General features: G+C 35.5%; 1 protein-coding gene across 1 annotated transcript in view; it reads right to left on the reverse strand.

Moving 5' to 3' along the window:
* ODAD2 (outer dynein arm docking complex subunit 2) overlaps positions 1-16,960 on the reverse strand; it is a gene marked incomplete at both ends in the record, with an annotated part of 153,961 nt that overhangs the window by 97,386 nt on the left and 39,615 nt on the right. Inside the window, one exon of the mRNA XM_083379420.1 lies at positions 7,899-8,013. Coding sequence (XP_083235546.1) covers positions 7,899-8,013 — 115 coding nt within the window. The remainder of the gene's footprint in view (positions 1-7,898; positions 8,014-16,960) is intronic.

The following is a 16,960-nucleotide window of genomic DNA, read 5'->3' on the forward strand; positions in this document are numbered from 1 at the left end:
CTTCCGCTATAAGCCTGAATTAAAAGATTTCTAAATTAACAAGGGAAGAAAGCTATCACCATACAATCAGTTAAGATCTTCAGTTTACAGCCTTTAAGTTATTAAATTTAAGTATTTTTAAAGCATATTTTTAATGTTTTAAAATAAAAATATTTTTTCTATTACTTTCACATACTAAGAGTCAATTGAGACATTTATATCAGTCCCCAAATAATTTATTTTGAACTAATTTGCCAACCGTCTCAGGCCCAGGCTGAGGAGAAATTTTTAACTGGGGTTTTAAGTATACAGGGTCAATTTAATATTTTTTAATTTGGTTTTTTAACTTTTGTATGGTGGATTTTTTAATTCCCTGTAAACCGCCCTGAGTCCTCAGGGAATAGGGCGGTATATAAATGTAACTAAATAAAATAAATAAATAAATAAATAAATAAATATACAAATTCACCTATTAATACTTTATACCAATAAACTAAAATGTAGGGTATTTCAAGTATCCTAAATAATATACAATAGGGGTTTTTATGGGATGGTTCTAACAAAACAGGGAAATTAATACAAAATATTTGCATATGAAATACAAAAAACAATTTTACCATAAATAGTATGTATAACAACTGTCTAATATTAGATGAGATTATGTCTAACAATAGTGAGAAGATAAAAAGAGATTTTGAGGTTAGTTAACATTTTTCAGATAAGAAGAACTGAAGAAGACTTAATCATGGCAAGATGTTACTCTACTTAACAACTTAAATTTCAGTCACATGGGGACAAGAAGAATAAATAATTTGAAAACTCTATCAGAAGAAATATATATATATAAGAAATATATAAGAAAGTATATTTATTATGTACAATAATAAAAATCTGCTCTGATCAGAACAATTATCTGCTTCGTCCAATGGAAGTAAAGTTCGCTGAGATTCTAAGAGCCCAGTGAAAGATTAATGTCCTGCTCTTGAGTTCCTTCATGAATCACCTTAATGGCTGTTTATTCACAAACAAAAATATAGTTCTGGTTACCCCTAACTTCACTTCACTTAAAAGCACATATGTTTTTAATAGTTTTGACTGCTGAAATATGTATTTCTTTCATAAGCATTAGTAATCAGATTACAAATTTATTACATTCTCTATCTGTAAATTACATGTGCTCAGGTGGTCAAATATAGCTCTTCTTACCACAAACTAGATCTTCATTCATAGCTTTATGAAGTATTGAAGATATAAAAAGTTAAAGTTAATCTAAGTAACTGTTACAAGCTGTACTGTATATGCAGATTGTGATAAATTTCTTTATTTTCTGAAATAAAGGTCCTTGTTTAAAATTCACCATATTGCTATCAACATATGCAATTACAGTAAAAGTGCCTGAATCATTTTGGAACCTATCAGTCCTTGTTTGGGATCCACATGGCAACCTTCTTCTAACAAGGTAGACTTTGTAATCCCTGAATGTTTTTTTATGTTTACATTATTCACCACAGGGAATAAAGTAGTATCATGAGTACAAATTGACTTTCCAATATCAACAGAGCTCAGAACACTTTTCACTGCAATTCTTCATAATTATTTGCTTAGATTGGCTAATATACTTCCACTCTGTCACAGCAATTACTTCTACCGTTATGGTTTGTAGCTATTGAATTAACCGGCTAATTAATCTAAATCTACTTCTGTTAAGAAGATTCTGTTGCTCAATACTGCTCTTTAAGTACGCACACATGTGCACATACGTGAGCGCGCACACACACACACGCATACACACACACTTAATTCTGATATATAATTTACCACTGCAAAAAAACAATCATTAGCACCATGCAGGAACAACATTTGCCATGATGTACAGAAATGCTCTTCTATTGCCCATGCAGTATGCCTTTTAATTCCTCAATGCACCAATGCAGGCAGCCAAGGTACACCTGGATCAGCTTGACTGTGATGAAAGAGGAAAGCTTCCTCATAAATACAAAGTATCATTTATAATAACACTGGCTCTACTCCCTAGCTTGACATTAAGGAAGTGATCCTGTAAATTATTTGCCTTAATCTTAGCGTCCAGTAACTTCCACGTCAATTCTGCAACTTTTCATATTTTGTATATAATCCTACATTCAAAGTTTTGAGATCTATCAATTCAATAATATTGTCTGGGATGGTAATAAAATCTTCGAAAGATGGTTCATTTTCAAATATGAATCAAAGAGAATAATTACATAGAAATTAAAAAGAGGGACAAATGATAACTATAAATGCACTAACTCCAGTGATTTCCCATAGAGTTATGTGAACACCCTAAATCTTTAAAATATCAAAAAATTAATAGGGTAATTCTGTTTTAATTAAGCCAGTGCAAAAGCAAGTTTTTTTATTTCTGATACTGAGAAAGTATACCCCTTGGGTATTGCTAGTATCTTCCTAAAATCTTTACTCCCTGCTGTCTAAGAGAGTAAGGACAGTATTAGAAATGGTAAAATCCTTGTATTAATGCAGAAGCAGCATAGATTTTACTCTCTGCGTAGTAGTTGAGGGATATTAGAAAATGTAAATGTCATATTCCTTGCTTATTTATCAATTCAGAGCTCTAAAAATAAAGAATACCATACAGAAAATATGAGGAATACACAAAATACAGAATAACAGACTATACATTTTTAAGAAAGGGATAAGGAACATAAAATGGATGAGTTTGGATTGTGTTGCCATATTTTTAACCCTATTCAACCCAACTGTTAATACTGCTAACCTTAAAGCAAGTTTTTAAAATAATGTATTTTAAAGAAAAAGTAAATTTAGTCTTTGTTCATCAAGAAAATCAGTTCCTCCCTTTCTTTTTTGTACTATCTTAGAGCATTTGACTAGAATTCAGGTTTAGGTTTCAATAGTTCTATAATGTTTGGCACTCAGTGGGCAATGCCTATAGAAAGCAAATTTCATATTCCTATCTAAGATTAGTGATAATTTCCAGGTAATAAGATAAAGAAACCCAGTGATAAATTCCTGTGTTTCCCAATAGATGATGATGATGATGATGATGATGATGATGATGACGATGATAATGATAATGATGATGATAATAATAATAATAATAATAAGAATAAGAATAATAAGAAGAAGAAGAAGAAGAAGAAGAGAGTTGGAAGGACCTTGGAGGTCATTTAGTCCAACCCTCTGCTCAGGCAGGAAACCCTATACCATTTCAGGCAAATGGCTGTCCAGTCTCCTCTTAAAAACTTCCAGTGTTGGAGCATTCACCACTTCTGGAGGCAGGTTGTTCCACTGGTTAATTGTTCTGTCAGGAAGTTTCTATCCGTTGCTTCTTGTCCTGCCTTCAGGTGCTTTGGAGAATAGCTTGACTCCTTCTTCTTTGTGGCAGCCCCTGAGATATTGGAACACTGCTATGATGTCACCCCTCACCCTTCTCTTCGTTAAACTAGACATACCCAATTCCACAAACCGTTCCCTATGTTTTAGCCTCCAGTCCCCTAATCATCTTTGTTGCCCTTCTCTGTACCCTTTCTAGAGTCTCAACATCTTTTTTACATCGTGGTGACCAAAACTGGATGCAGTATTCCAGGTGTGGCCTTACCAAGGCATTGTAAAGTGGTATTAATACTTCACGTGATCTTGATTCTATCCCTCTGTTAATGCAGCCTAGCACTGTGTTGGCTTTTTTGGCAGCTGCAGCACTCTGCTGGCTCATATTGAAGTGATTGTTTACTAGGACTCCGAGATCCCTCTCACAGTTACTACTATTGAGCAAGGTACCACCTATACTATACCTGTGCATTTGATTTTTCCTGCCTAAATGTAGAACCTTACTTTTTTCACCATTGAATTTCATTTTGTTAGATAGCGCCCAGTGTTATTCTGCAAAGTAAGTCTCTACCTTAAAAGATACATTTTTCATATTCTAGCTTCCATTCCCAAAGGCGAGGGCAGTGCTGATACATATTGGTATAAAAGTTATGTTCTATCTTCAGAAGTTAATGAGCTTCAGAGGAAACATAATAAGGCTAAATTTGCTGTATTTCCTCAGCAATGTGGATTAGGCAATTACTTACTGCAAGAACTCCCAATTCATCCCATGTTCAGGGATTCCCACTCTCCTCCTGAGCAAAAGAGCCAGTTTGGTCTAGTGGTTAAGGCATCAGGCTAGAGAGCAGAAGACCATGAGTTCAAATCCCACCTTAGCCATGAGAGCTGGTTGATTTTGACCAGTCATTCTCTCTCTCTCAGCCCAACCCACCTCACTGGATTGTTGTGGGGAAAATAGGAGGAGGAAGATCTGTTGATTATGTTTGTCACCTTGGGTTGTTTGTAAAAATAATAACAGTAGGATACAAATAAATAAATAAAATCCCATGGTACCTTTAACTATTTAATCTTTGCATTTCCTCTGATGGGAGGAACACATGTGCCGTGCCCTTGGGTGGAGCATCAGCTAGCCACTGTTTCCCTATATTGGACAGCTGGACCAAGTGCCAGCCAGCTTACGGAGTTGGGAGGAACATGTAGAGTACCACCCAACAGTGTGTAAACAGCACTGATATTTGGGGAAGAAGCCAATAGGCGTCTTCAGCCTAACTCATTAAACATCCCTTGTTGACTCTGGCATGGTATTAGTTATATTTTGGCTCCCTTTTCCTAACCTTGTTCAGTTTCATGTGTATCTGGCTTATATTAATTTCTCATCTTCTTTTGTGTCATCACACCCTCACATTTCTATTCTTCCATCCAATTGATGTTTCACTGTGTCTTTCCATCTCCTATTTCTTGGAGGTGGTGCATGTTTTATCAAAATTCTGGTAATTATTCTTATATTAAAGAAGCATATCCAATTGCTTCAAGTTTGTGTGTTTTTGTCTTGCTGCTCATTTCCCTTTTTGCCCTTGCCAAATTTGCTATGCCTTATTTGTATTCTAAATAGATTTCCCTGCCACCCTATATGTTCATTTAATATATGGGTAAACATGAACAGATGAATTAAAACTAAATAAACTATTTCCAGATTTGGAAGCATATTCTGAATTTAGTAATCACAAACTTTTCAAACTACAAGTCAGCAAGTTGGTCAAATATTGTTCTTTTTAGGGAATGATAAACTTCCTTCTTGTTAAAGGAATGAATATGGTATCTGGTATGAATCAAAATTGGATATTTTGATATCCAGTTTTATTTTCTCAGTGATATAGTCATGATAGAAACCTAATATAAACTAATAATGTGATCAATGCAAGAGAATGCTTACAGATGTGACACTCTGACAAAGCCATGATCAACAGCTTTATAGACTTAACTTCTATTTAGGACATATTAAAGATATAACCAAAGATTTAATTCACATGCAAATCAATTGCCACCCATATAAAACATGTGCAAATCTAAAATGTAGTTCAGAGGATTCTTAGAACATATGTGAGTAATACTTCGTCTAATCTATTAAGCAGAATAAAGTTTGGATATTATTGCATGTATTATATGCAATATGTAATGCAATTAAATGTTTAGAGAAAAAAGCTGAGCATCAAAGCACACCCATATATCTCCAATATTATGCAAAAAGCATAGGAAAAAGTATGTACCTCTCAAAGTACAATACAACCTACATGATATCAGTTCATACTTTGGACATATATATTAGCTCTTTCATTTATTCTTTATATATAATTGATCCTATATTTATATATTTCTCCACAAAGTGCTGATCCATAGAGCGGCTGAGGGTTGAATAAGGCCACACTTGGAATACTGCATCTAGTTTTGGTCACCAAAATGTAAAAAAAGATGTTAAGACTCTAGAAATGGTACAGAGAAGAGCAACAAAGATGATTAGTAACTGGAGGCTAAAACATATAAGGAATGGTTGCTGGAATTGGGTATGTCTAGTTTAATGAAGAGAAGGACGAGGGGGGACATGATAGCAGTCTTCCAATATCTCAGTGGCTGCCAGAAAGAAGAGGGAGTCAAGCTATTGTCCAAAGCACTTGAAGGTAGGACAAGAAGCAACGGGTGGAAACTAACCAAAGAGAGAAGCAACCTAGAACTAAGGAGGAATTTCCTGACATTTAGAACAATTAATCAGTGGAATAACCTGCCTCCAGAAGCTGTGAATGCTCCAACACTGGAAGTTTTTAAGAAGATACTGGAAAGCCATTTGTCTGAAATGGTATAGGGTTTCCTGCCTGAGCAGAGGGTTGGACTAGATGACCTCAAAGGTCCCTTCCAACTTTATTATTGTTGTTGTTGTTATTGAATGGTTGGCAACAACATCTCTGCAGAAGATAAGGTTATCTTCATTCAGTTCTATTATGCTTAATTTTACAGACACACATCTATTTTTCTTTATTCATTAGCTAATTCATATCCTTTACTTCTTTTATATCCAAGACACGATATTCTATGTGCTTTGATCATCACCAGATGGACCTACAAACCCTAATCTCCACCATCCATCATGACTTTGATTAACTGAGGCTTTCATGTAACATTTATTAAAATAGTAAAAAATGTAGACTTAATATCCAGTCTTAGTCACACCTGTCCCACATGTAAATTTCCCCACTAAGGTAAGGACAGTACTGGTCAGTTTCAGCACATGTAGCTTAGAACATCATTAGTACAAAGCCCAGTTTTACTGCAGATATGTTCATGTTATTCCATGGAAGTTAAAATCCCTACCCTTGGAAGTCAATATGCTATTGTCTGCATTTCACCAACTCAGAGGCATACCGAGTGCACTGACACAGGATACAAAGTAATTTAGCAATAAGGTGGGTTAAAAATCTAATGTGAATCTTTAAAGTTTAATTAACTAGCAAAAGAGATTTTTAGCTGTTTCACCTAGTGTAGCTAATGTTTCAATATAATTCTAGAGACCCTATGATTAAAAAAACAGTATCTTGGAGAAAGAGGAGGAATCAAGTTTTTAAAAGGAGAAACCAATATTTCAAAATAAGATAATTAGAGGTATGACCAAAACACAACAACATAGAACTATAACACTGTGATTGTATTCATGTAGCTTAAAATTGCATCTTCCTTTTTGCAGCAGCCATATTGTATTACTAACTCATATTGTGTTTGAAGTCAGTTCTGTGACATTTATTAGATGTCCTATTACCAAGCCAGGTATATCCTGTATCTGTGCATTGATTTTGTTTCCTAAGTTAAAAATGTTTATTTTTCTGGCAAATTATTATATTATTTTAAAGCCATTTATGTAACTGAATATTATTATATATGTGTTGGTCATTTGGGTTTTTCCCCACGTAGAATTGGAGGTATCAGGGCAATGTTTTGACGAAATCTCATCCGTCATCCTCAGGCTGGTGGCTTCAGCTTCGTGTGTGGTAGTGGCTGTTTTTTTTCTTCTTTTTTAAACTGCCAGAGGGGGTGTGGTCTGTGGGTGGAGGTGTGCTCTGACTGGGTGGGGGGTTATATATATATATATATATGATTATATATATATATGATTATATATATATATGATTATATATATATATATATATATATATATATATATATATATATATATATATATGATTATTAGCTATCTTTTCCCCTTTTTAACCATCTACATGTTTGATAAGGATTCATTAAGATAATGAACTAAAATATTGGCGATAGGTGCTAGTAGAACACAAAGACTTGACTTGTGTTACTCTACTCAATATTTTAATAACTATTTCCAGTTTGATAAGACACAGCTCAACCTTGCTATGTAGCCAATTAATTGTCATACCATTCAGCCAACATTAAATAACTTGCTAATCAGAATATCAATGATACATTGTCAAATACCTTGCTAGGAAATAAACTTTTTTTGGTTGTTTGTGTAATTCACAATATTTGGTGATTGTTTAGATTATAATTTCAAAGTATTTATTTACCTTTGCATTTTCAATACAAGGACAGATAGCCCAGGCTGCGCTGGCCTGAACATCTGGGTGAGGATTTTTCAATAATGACCATAATAAGCGAACACCATCCAAGCGATCAATTATCCTATCAGAGAGAAATATGGAAGATATTTAACTGAAAATTAGAAAATATAAAATAGGTGTTTGATTAATTAAATGATATCTTATTTATCCAAGTTCAATTTATTCAATTCAATCATTAATATCATGGATATTCTTTATGAATGGATTTATTATAATATTTTAAAATAGAAATAAACTTAATTTTTTATAATTGGATGATTGTATATATATCATTTAGAAATATAATTGTACATATTCAGAAAAATATTTACTTTGTATCTGATGGGTGAGATATACAGTTTCATAATATTTTGCCTTAAAAAATGATTCATCAAGAAAATAAAATAAATGGTACGATATAGAAGAACTCTAGTAAACTTTGCAAACAAGCCATGTGACTTTTTAACAAGCTTTATGCAAAGTCAGACCAAAATTCAAACATACTGGTTTCTTTCATATAGCAATAAATACTTTCCAAAACAAATATTTATGCCCAAAAGCTATGTATTTAACTCTATATTGAGTCTATGCTTAATTTATTTAACTTACTCTATGACATATTTTAAATATCTATGTGCTCACCTAACATTCAGAATGAAAATGGATCACACTATCACAGTGCATTCTTTGTTGCATATGAATAACGTACAACTTGTTTCCCATGCATTCCCTAAGACAAGACTAACACTGAATACTCTGTTATAATTGCTTAAACATACTGTAATCAAAGTATCTTCATGTCTAGCTGAAAAATGAATTATCATCAGAGCCATCTTTAAACCATCTGTCTTATGTTTATATATCAATCAGTCTAGGGGATCATAACTTCATATTAAAATCCACAGCGTACTTTAAAATAGAGAGGAAGACCAAACAAAACTTAATATCCTTTACAAACTTAGTTTTGTTCAGGAAGATATGCAAAATTCAAAGCAGATGAGGTGAAGATAAAGAAACTCAAGCACACTTTGATTTATAACCTCATGTTTAATTCTAAAGTTTGTCCATGCCTCTAATTGGGAATACATTATTTTGGAAATAAAATAGAGATTTTACCTATGTGGAAATCAAACAAGAACATCTAATTTCTTTTCATTATGTAAAATGAGTTTACAAGAAATGAAAAGCACAAAATCAACCTAGTACATAATCATACAATTATTATGATCCAGCTAGAATGCTTTAGGAAACACAATTTTGTCTAATGTAACTGCAGCATTACTTAAATCAATGCAACCTGGTTATATAACTTTGCTTCCAACATCCAGGTAATTTGGAAAAGACTAATATTAATTTGTTGGAGATGACTAATGTCAATTTCAGACATTACATAATGCAGACAAATTTATACTGCCAGCATAGATAATGCAAAAAAAGAGTTTTGCTTGGAATGTAGGAAATAAAATTTTAGACTAACAAATAAAAAGTTGATAAAAAAAGAATGAAAAGCTATTTAAAAACATGTGATAGAAGGATAAAAAGGAACATTAAAATCTATATAATGAATTCTATTTTCTAGTCCAATATTTCAGATAGTTTGATAATATTTTTCAAACATTTGTATATTTTGTAACATTTTACAATCAATACACACGCACATTCAATAGCATTTAGTTTCAATCTCTGTTTAATTATCTCTCAAACCATCCTACTTCTAAAACCCAGATCTTAGTTATAGCAGTTTAGAATGAGGCAGCCAAGCCTAACAATAATCTGATCAAGAACTGTCAACAAGGCTATGCACGACATTGGTTTACAGACTTATATGCCTTCTAATCAAAGATTTGCACAATATCAATTGCACCATACTTCTCCTTATCAAGGTAAAGATTTACTTTCTTGATTTTATTTATTTATTTATTTATTGATGGGATTTATATCCCGCCCTATCTCCTGAAGGACTCAGGGCGGCTCACAATAAAACATATAATAAGTACATAAATCAAGATAAAATGAAAATTGAGAACATCAGTGCAATAAAAAATTAGAGAATTTTAAAATGAATTAAAAATACTAAATATAAATTAATTAAAATGCCTGTCAGTCTAGGTCAGCTTGGTGGAACAGGTGTGTTTTGAGGCCGCGGCGAAAGGATTGGAGGTTTTGGGCTATCCGAAGCTCAGGGGGGAGCTGATTCCATAGGGTTGGTGCTCCCACAGAGAAGGCCCTCCCCCTGGGGGTCGCCAGCCGACATTGCCTAGCTGACGGTACCCTGAGGAGGCCTTCTCTGTGTGAGCGTACTGGACGATGGGAATTTGTTCCCGGCAGCAGATGGTCCTGCAAGTATCCCGGACCTAAGCCATGTAGGGCTTTAAAGGTAAGTACCAGCACCTTAAATCTCACCCGGAGGGCAACTGGTAGCCAATGCAGCTCACGCAGGAGGGGTGTAATATGGGAGTATCGGGAAGCTCCCATCACAACCCGTGCAGCTGCATTCTGCACCAGCTGAAGCCTCCGGGTGGTCTTCAAGGGCAGCCCCATGTAGAGAGCATTACAGTAATCAATACGGGAGGTAACGAGTGCGTGGGTGACTGTACGTAGGGCATCTCGGTCCAAAAAGGGGCGCAATTGGTATATAAGACGAATCTGGGCAAATGCCCCCCTAGCCACGGTTCCAATGTGATCTTCAAAACTGAGTCGTGAATCTAGGAGGACGCCCAGATTGCGTGCTTTATCAATGGGAGGTAACATCTCTCCTCCTATAGTCAGAGATGGAACCTCTTGGACTAAACGAGATGACGGTATGTACAGCCACTCAGTCTTGGCCGGGTTGAGTCGAAGCCTGTTTTCTCCCATCCAAATCTGATTTTGACCATTTAACCCATCTAGTTACAGATTTGAAATATTCTGTTGCTATTGCTACAGCATTACATTACTCTAAATTTGTTTTCCTTGTTTCCACTATTTTTTATCCACATTTTCTACTTTCATTATCTGTACAAGTTCATTTGCAGTCAGCTTTGAACTACAACACCAGCAATTCTGAATAGGATTCGCATCTCACATGGCATCTGCCGGGACTCACTGTATAAATGGGGCATTGTATCCACCCCTCAGTGTAACTTTGGGGTCTCACGTCAAACTGTAGATCACATTGTGACCTACTATATGCTAAGGGCATGTATTGGACTAGTGTATGATTTTTTTCATGTAAACAATGCTGCATTTCAATGGTTAGCCGGCCTAGACATTGGTATTAGAAAATAGATCCTTTTAGCATTTATATTTAATGTGTTCTACCAATCTAGGTGAAATGCTAATACATTACTAGTCCATATATAATATACCATACGCTAAATAAATAAAAAAAATATAGTCAGGCCAAGTAAGATATTCAGAATCACTTCTGATGAGCCTATTTTTCTGCTTTCTACCAATCCCTTATTGTTTTAATCATAACACTCTCTTTAAAGTATCATTTACTCTCCATCCATTTATCAAGACATGAGTATCCTGGAGGTCTAATTCTTAAGAGTTTCAGTTCACAAGGGCAATAGTAAGAGCCAAAAGACTGAAAGGATAGAACCACAAGCTTGCAATAGAAAGACATTTTACAAATAATGGTTTATGCTGGGCTTGCTATTGAAACCAGCAATAGAACCCAGATGGTTTAGAGTGGAAGCTCAAGCCCTGAATTGTCCAAATGGCCTGTTAGTGATAAACCAGTGCTGGAAATAATATCTTCACCTTGATGCTCTTATGACCAGTTGCCAGAAACATTGACTCATTTTCTAGCCTGATTATTTGGATGCAGACCCAATCTTTGCACTCTGGAGTATGGAACAGTTTTGCTACCTCAGCTGACTCTTGAACTGCTAACTGACCTTGTCTTTGCTAAACTCCTTGGCTCATTGTTGTTTAACTAGGAGGAAAATGTGATGGCTTGCCAAGCACAGTGGTTCCTCTAAGACAAAACGACAAATTTGCTTGCTTGATTTTAGAATTAACTATCTCTTATATAAGCATCAAGTGACAAGTAAACTTTTGGTCTATGCTGAAAGCCATAGCAAAATCAAAAATCAAGTCCTATTTTTCCCTGCTGACCCAGCTATAGAATTTTAATCACGAAAAGCACAAACTATAAAAAAGAAATGGACAAAAATATTCTTATATTACAAAAAAGTAGTCATTTTAAGGAATTGAAAGCTTATTCATTTTCATTTATTTATGTCATAGAACAAATTTTTAAAGAAAATTTTCTAGGAACCAGAAAAAAAGGAAAGGAAAGGAAAAGAAAGGAAAGGAAAGGAAAAAAATATTTAGATGGAATCTTGAAGTCTGGATTGCAATATTGAACAGAGTCAAGAATGCCCTCTAAAAGTTAGCAGGTGATAGTGGCTTGTAACCCTGCCAGCTTCCTTGCTGATTTTCTAGGGAAGCTCACAGGAAAGATTGCAAATGATGATAACATGATCAGGAGGTGCGTAGCAACCAGTCCTAAGTGCAAACAGGTTGCCAAGTGCCCAGGTTGCAATCATGTGACTGCAGGAACTCTGCAATGGTCATAACTTTAGGCGAGGATCATAAGTCCCTTTGTTGAGCATCACTATAATTTTGAACTGTCACCAAATCAATTAAGGGAAAACTACCAGTAGTTTGACTGTAAAGGATCTATCTTTCTGCTGGTTTCATTTGATCTAATTGTATAACCTGAATTCATAGCTATGTTTGCTTTTCCTAAAGAACTAGAATGATTCCTTAATCATATGTACATGTTTGAGCTCCTAGAACATTATTCACCAAAATTAATTTGAGTTCCCTTTGTGCTACCCCCATTAAGACTAGGTTTGATTACTTTCCATTACTTTTCTATCATCCCCACCTGGATGAAGTTGTTTCCAGCTCCAGAAAAGCCATCAATAGTATAATCATCATTCTTCAAGAGAGATTCACTATAACCTCAGAATTATAACTCTCCTGTGTTTTCCCATCCTTACTTTGCAAATAAGAAAAACCATTAAACAAGAACAGAAAACATAAAAAACAAACTTTTTGAACAGTAGATATGGAGGCCAGTCATTCTACAAAACACTAATGGTTTCCTAAAATACTGTATATGTAAAACAATCTTAGGTCACAATGATTACTTTTGCAATTGATACTGGAATATGTCTGCTAGACCCTGATTGTTAGTTATGCAATTGCTTTCTAAACTAATACATGAGCTCATTTTAAAAAAATGGATTGCAGGGTTATATTTGTTTTACTGCCAAAGCAACAGTTCTAAGTGAATCTACAGCAAGCCAGTTTTGTGCTTTAATAATGTGATATTGAATATTTCCAGGGTAAACAAGCCTCAGACTTTCTCAAAGACACATGCACACACTCAACATCTGTTTCTTATAGCTATCATCCTTTTTGTTACACCAGTATATGCCAGGACTCTAAAGAAGTCTAACTGCATCTCCTGCCAATTGAGACCACATACACAAATGTAAACACTGTTATACTGAATATATATATTGCGCTCCCTGGTAAGATTACAGGTTTCAAGTCTTACAAAGCACAATCTCATCTTTTGGAAAACCACAGTTCAACTCTTGTAAACTTAAACAAAAAGTTGCAAACTGCTTTGATAAATGGTATTGTAAATCTGAGAGTCAATCTACATCTGGTTGGTTTAGCAAATCTTAAATTTTAGTTCATAAGACTTATTGAAAGAGTGGTTTGAAGTTAAATAAAATACAACATAAAATCTTTAAAAAATTTATAATGTGATTGTGCAGGATAGATAAACAAAGACAAACACTCTCAAACAAATACATTGGGGGAATTTTTCTAAGGACATGTTTTACATAGTCTAGACCAGCCTCTAGTCTAGACTATGGTGACCTGATACTCACCAAATGCTTTGTACAAAATCTCCCAGATTTTTCAGTCAACTTGGCTAATAGACTTTTTAGGAATGCTAGGAGAGGTCTCTGTAAAAAACTACTTAAAGGAAAGCTGGGTGAGTTGCATAATACTCTTTTATAAAACAACAAGAGCATTTTGTTAAACTAGTAACAACATGCCTGTGCTCTATTATCAGCTTGAGGTATCTGTAACAAAAAATCTTGTCACCAGATTCAAGCCTGTATTTCACATTCAGGGCATTCAGATAAAGTTGTTACTCTGCTGAAATATTTCAGTTAACAAGATTGTGTAAACTATTGGAGGAAAATGTCATCATACGCCTCTTTAAACCCAAAGCATTGAGCTGTCACATCCTACCAATGACTCATTGTGGCCGCTTCCAACTCTCTTTGCATTTTTTGAGCATATACATGTATACGCATGTACAACAAATAATTCCAACTACTGATGTGAGACATTTAGTATTTTGAGCAACAGGCTTTGGGGACACAGGTTGTCCTCAACTTACAATGGTTCGTTTAGAGACCATCCAAAGTTATAACAGCACTGAAAAATGTGAGTTATGATCATTTTATAGTTATGACCTTTGCAGCCTCCCCAAGTTCATGTGATCAAAATTCAGATGCTTGGCAACTGGTTCATATGTATGATCTTTGCTGTGTCCCAGGGTCATGTGATCACCTTTTGCAATCCTCTGACAAGCAAAGTCACTAGGAAGCCAGATTCACTTAACAACCTGGTTACTAACTTATCAACTACAGTGATTCACTTAACAATTGTGGCAAGAAAAGTCATAAAATGGGGCAAAACTCACTTAACAAATGTCTCAACAACAGAAATTTTGGGCTCAATTGTGGGTGTAAGTTGAGGACTACCTGTATTTTGTGAAGTGTCCTTTCTAACTGTTTAATATGGTTCCATCACTTAAATCCTGCTTAAATTAATACCAGAAAGTTAATAAATCCAGAAAAATGTGACAAGCAGTGGCTTGGCTCACATCTTGTACTAAGACAGACATGTCAAACACAAGGCCCGGGGGCCAGATCCGGCCCGCAAAGTGGTTTCATGTGGCCCGCGAAGCCACCCTGGAAACAGTGAGGGAACGGCCCCCACTGCCTTGGCCCTGGCCCAGAGACCCTCCTTCCGCCAGAGACCCTCAGATCTGTCCCACTCCTGCCCAGGCCCCCATAGGCACCCTTGATGCGAACGATGTAGAGCTGGCCATGCCCACCCAGTAGGCCATACACACTCTAGCCACGCCCACCCAGTAGGCCATGCCCACCCTGGCCATACCCACCTGGCCCCCTGAGGGCAAGCGCAATGCTGATGCGGCCCTCAATGAAATTTGAGTTTGACACCCCTGTACTAAGAAATAATGTGCATTAGTTCATTTTACTTCGTGCAATGTTTGAACCCTGTCTATGGATTGTTTATTGCATACCATGTTATGTGAATTATTATTGATTCGTTGCAGTCAGCCAGATGTTCAGACTGGATTTGGCATTTTTGTCTACCTATCAAGTCCTTTCCAAGGACCTGGGATAGGGAGATCTGGATGTTTGCTGGTGTTAGAGGTATCATCACAGGATGTAAGCTGTTCCTGGTAAAGCTGCCTTTTGCAACTGATTGATGGCAAATTTGTCAATGCCAATAGGTTCAAGTGGTGCTCCAGTTGCTTTGGGATTGTACCCAAGGCGCATATTACTATTGGTTCTACCTTTCTTTGTCTTCAATTCTGTTTATCTACAGGTAATACCACATCCAATAACCATAATTTTTATCTTTCTTATCAACAATTGTTAAGTCTGGATGTTATGTGGCAGATGCTGTCTGTTTGAATTCTAAAGTCCCATAGCAATTTAGCTTCTTTACTTTCTATGACTTTTCTATTTTATGGTCCCACCAGTTCTTGCTTGCAGGCAAATGGCATTTCTTACAGATCTTTCAATGCATTGTTGCTACTTTGTCATGCTGTTGCTTGTAGTCAGTCTGTGCAGCTAATCAGGTGATTCACTGGAGCAACCATAGCCAGTTTATGCCAAAATATTTCAATTTTGATTTTCAGATGTTAATACTTTGTGATCTTCAACTCTATTTTCTAGTCCAGAGGTCCCCAACGTTTTGGGCATCAGGGACTGGTTACGTGGAGAGGTTTTTCCGTGGACTGGAGGGGGCATGGTTTTGTGTGCTGCCTGCATCCTGCAGATGGGGCTTTCCTTGTTTGTGTGGACCGGTTGCTGGCATGCTGCGGCCTGGTACTGGTCCACAGACTGGGGGTTGGGGACTCCTGTGCTAGCCTACTATCTTCCAGTATTGCCACATTAAATACCCACATTTCTTTTTCTTTTCAGCTACAATTAAATCCAGTATTATGAGTCAAGACTTTATCAGTTTGTATTAGAAAATCCCACAATATTTTAACTTGCTCATTTCCAAATACTTTTTCAACTCTATGTTTACACCAATTTTTCATTACTGGAACATAATATTTATAGATGTCTCAGTAAATTTTGGTGACTGTGTTATATTGTTGTTATTTAATCAGATTCTGTGATCCTCTTGCATGACCTGAGCAAATAATCCAATGTTTCTTCTTGTTTCTTTGCAGAATCTGTACTTTGAATTGTTTGATTATTTTTTTCAGTTCTGGCCTTGATTGCATGAGTTTGAATAATTTGAACAGCCAAAATCAAGTCTTTGGTTTCTTTTTTTTAATGTTCCAATTGTAAGCTATTACCAATTTTTATCTTTATCCTCTTTCCCTTTATTCTTTTTTAGAAATTGATTAAATAATACTTTCCCTTGCCAGCATTCTATTTGACGTTTTATTACTTTATTTTTATATTCATATTTTGTGAATATTTTGGTCATTCAGTAAATTCCAATTTTTAACTTGCATCAATGTTTGTTCTAGGCTGTTTTTATGTAAAAGCCAATGCATGTGTTTCTTCTTGACAGATTGTTTAACTTGAAGTAAATCTCTGGCCTCCATTTCTGTAGGGCAGATATATCAATTAATATAACTCCTTTTAAAACCCTTAATTTGGGATAGAATTGGAGAGACTGGATGAAGCTGAGGTTTACTGGCCAGATGACCTTCTTGATGCCATGTG

Source organism: Vipera ursinii (assembly GCF_947247035.1).
Source record: "Vipera ursinii genome assembly, chromosome: Z".
Lineage (NCBI taxonomy): Eukaryota > Metazoa > Chordata > Lepidosauria > Squamata > Viperidae > Vipera > Vipera ursinii.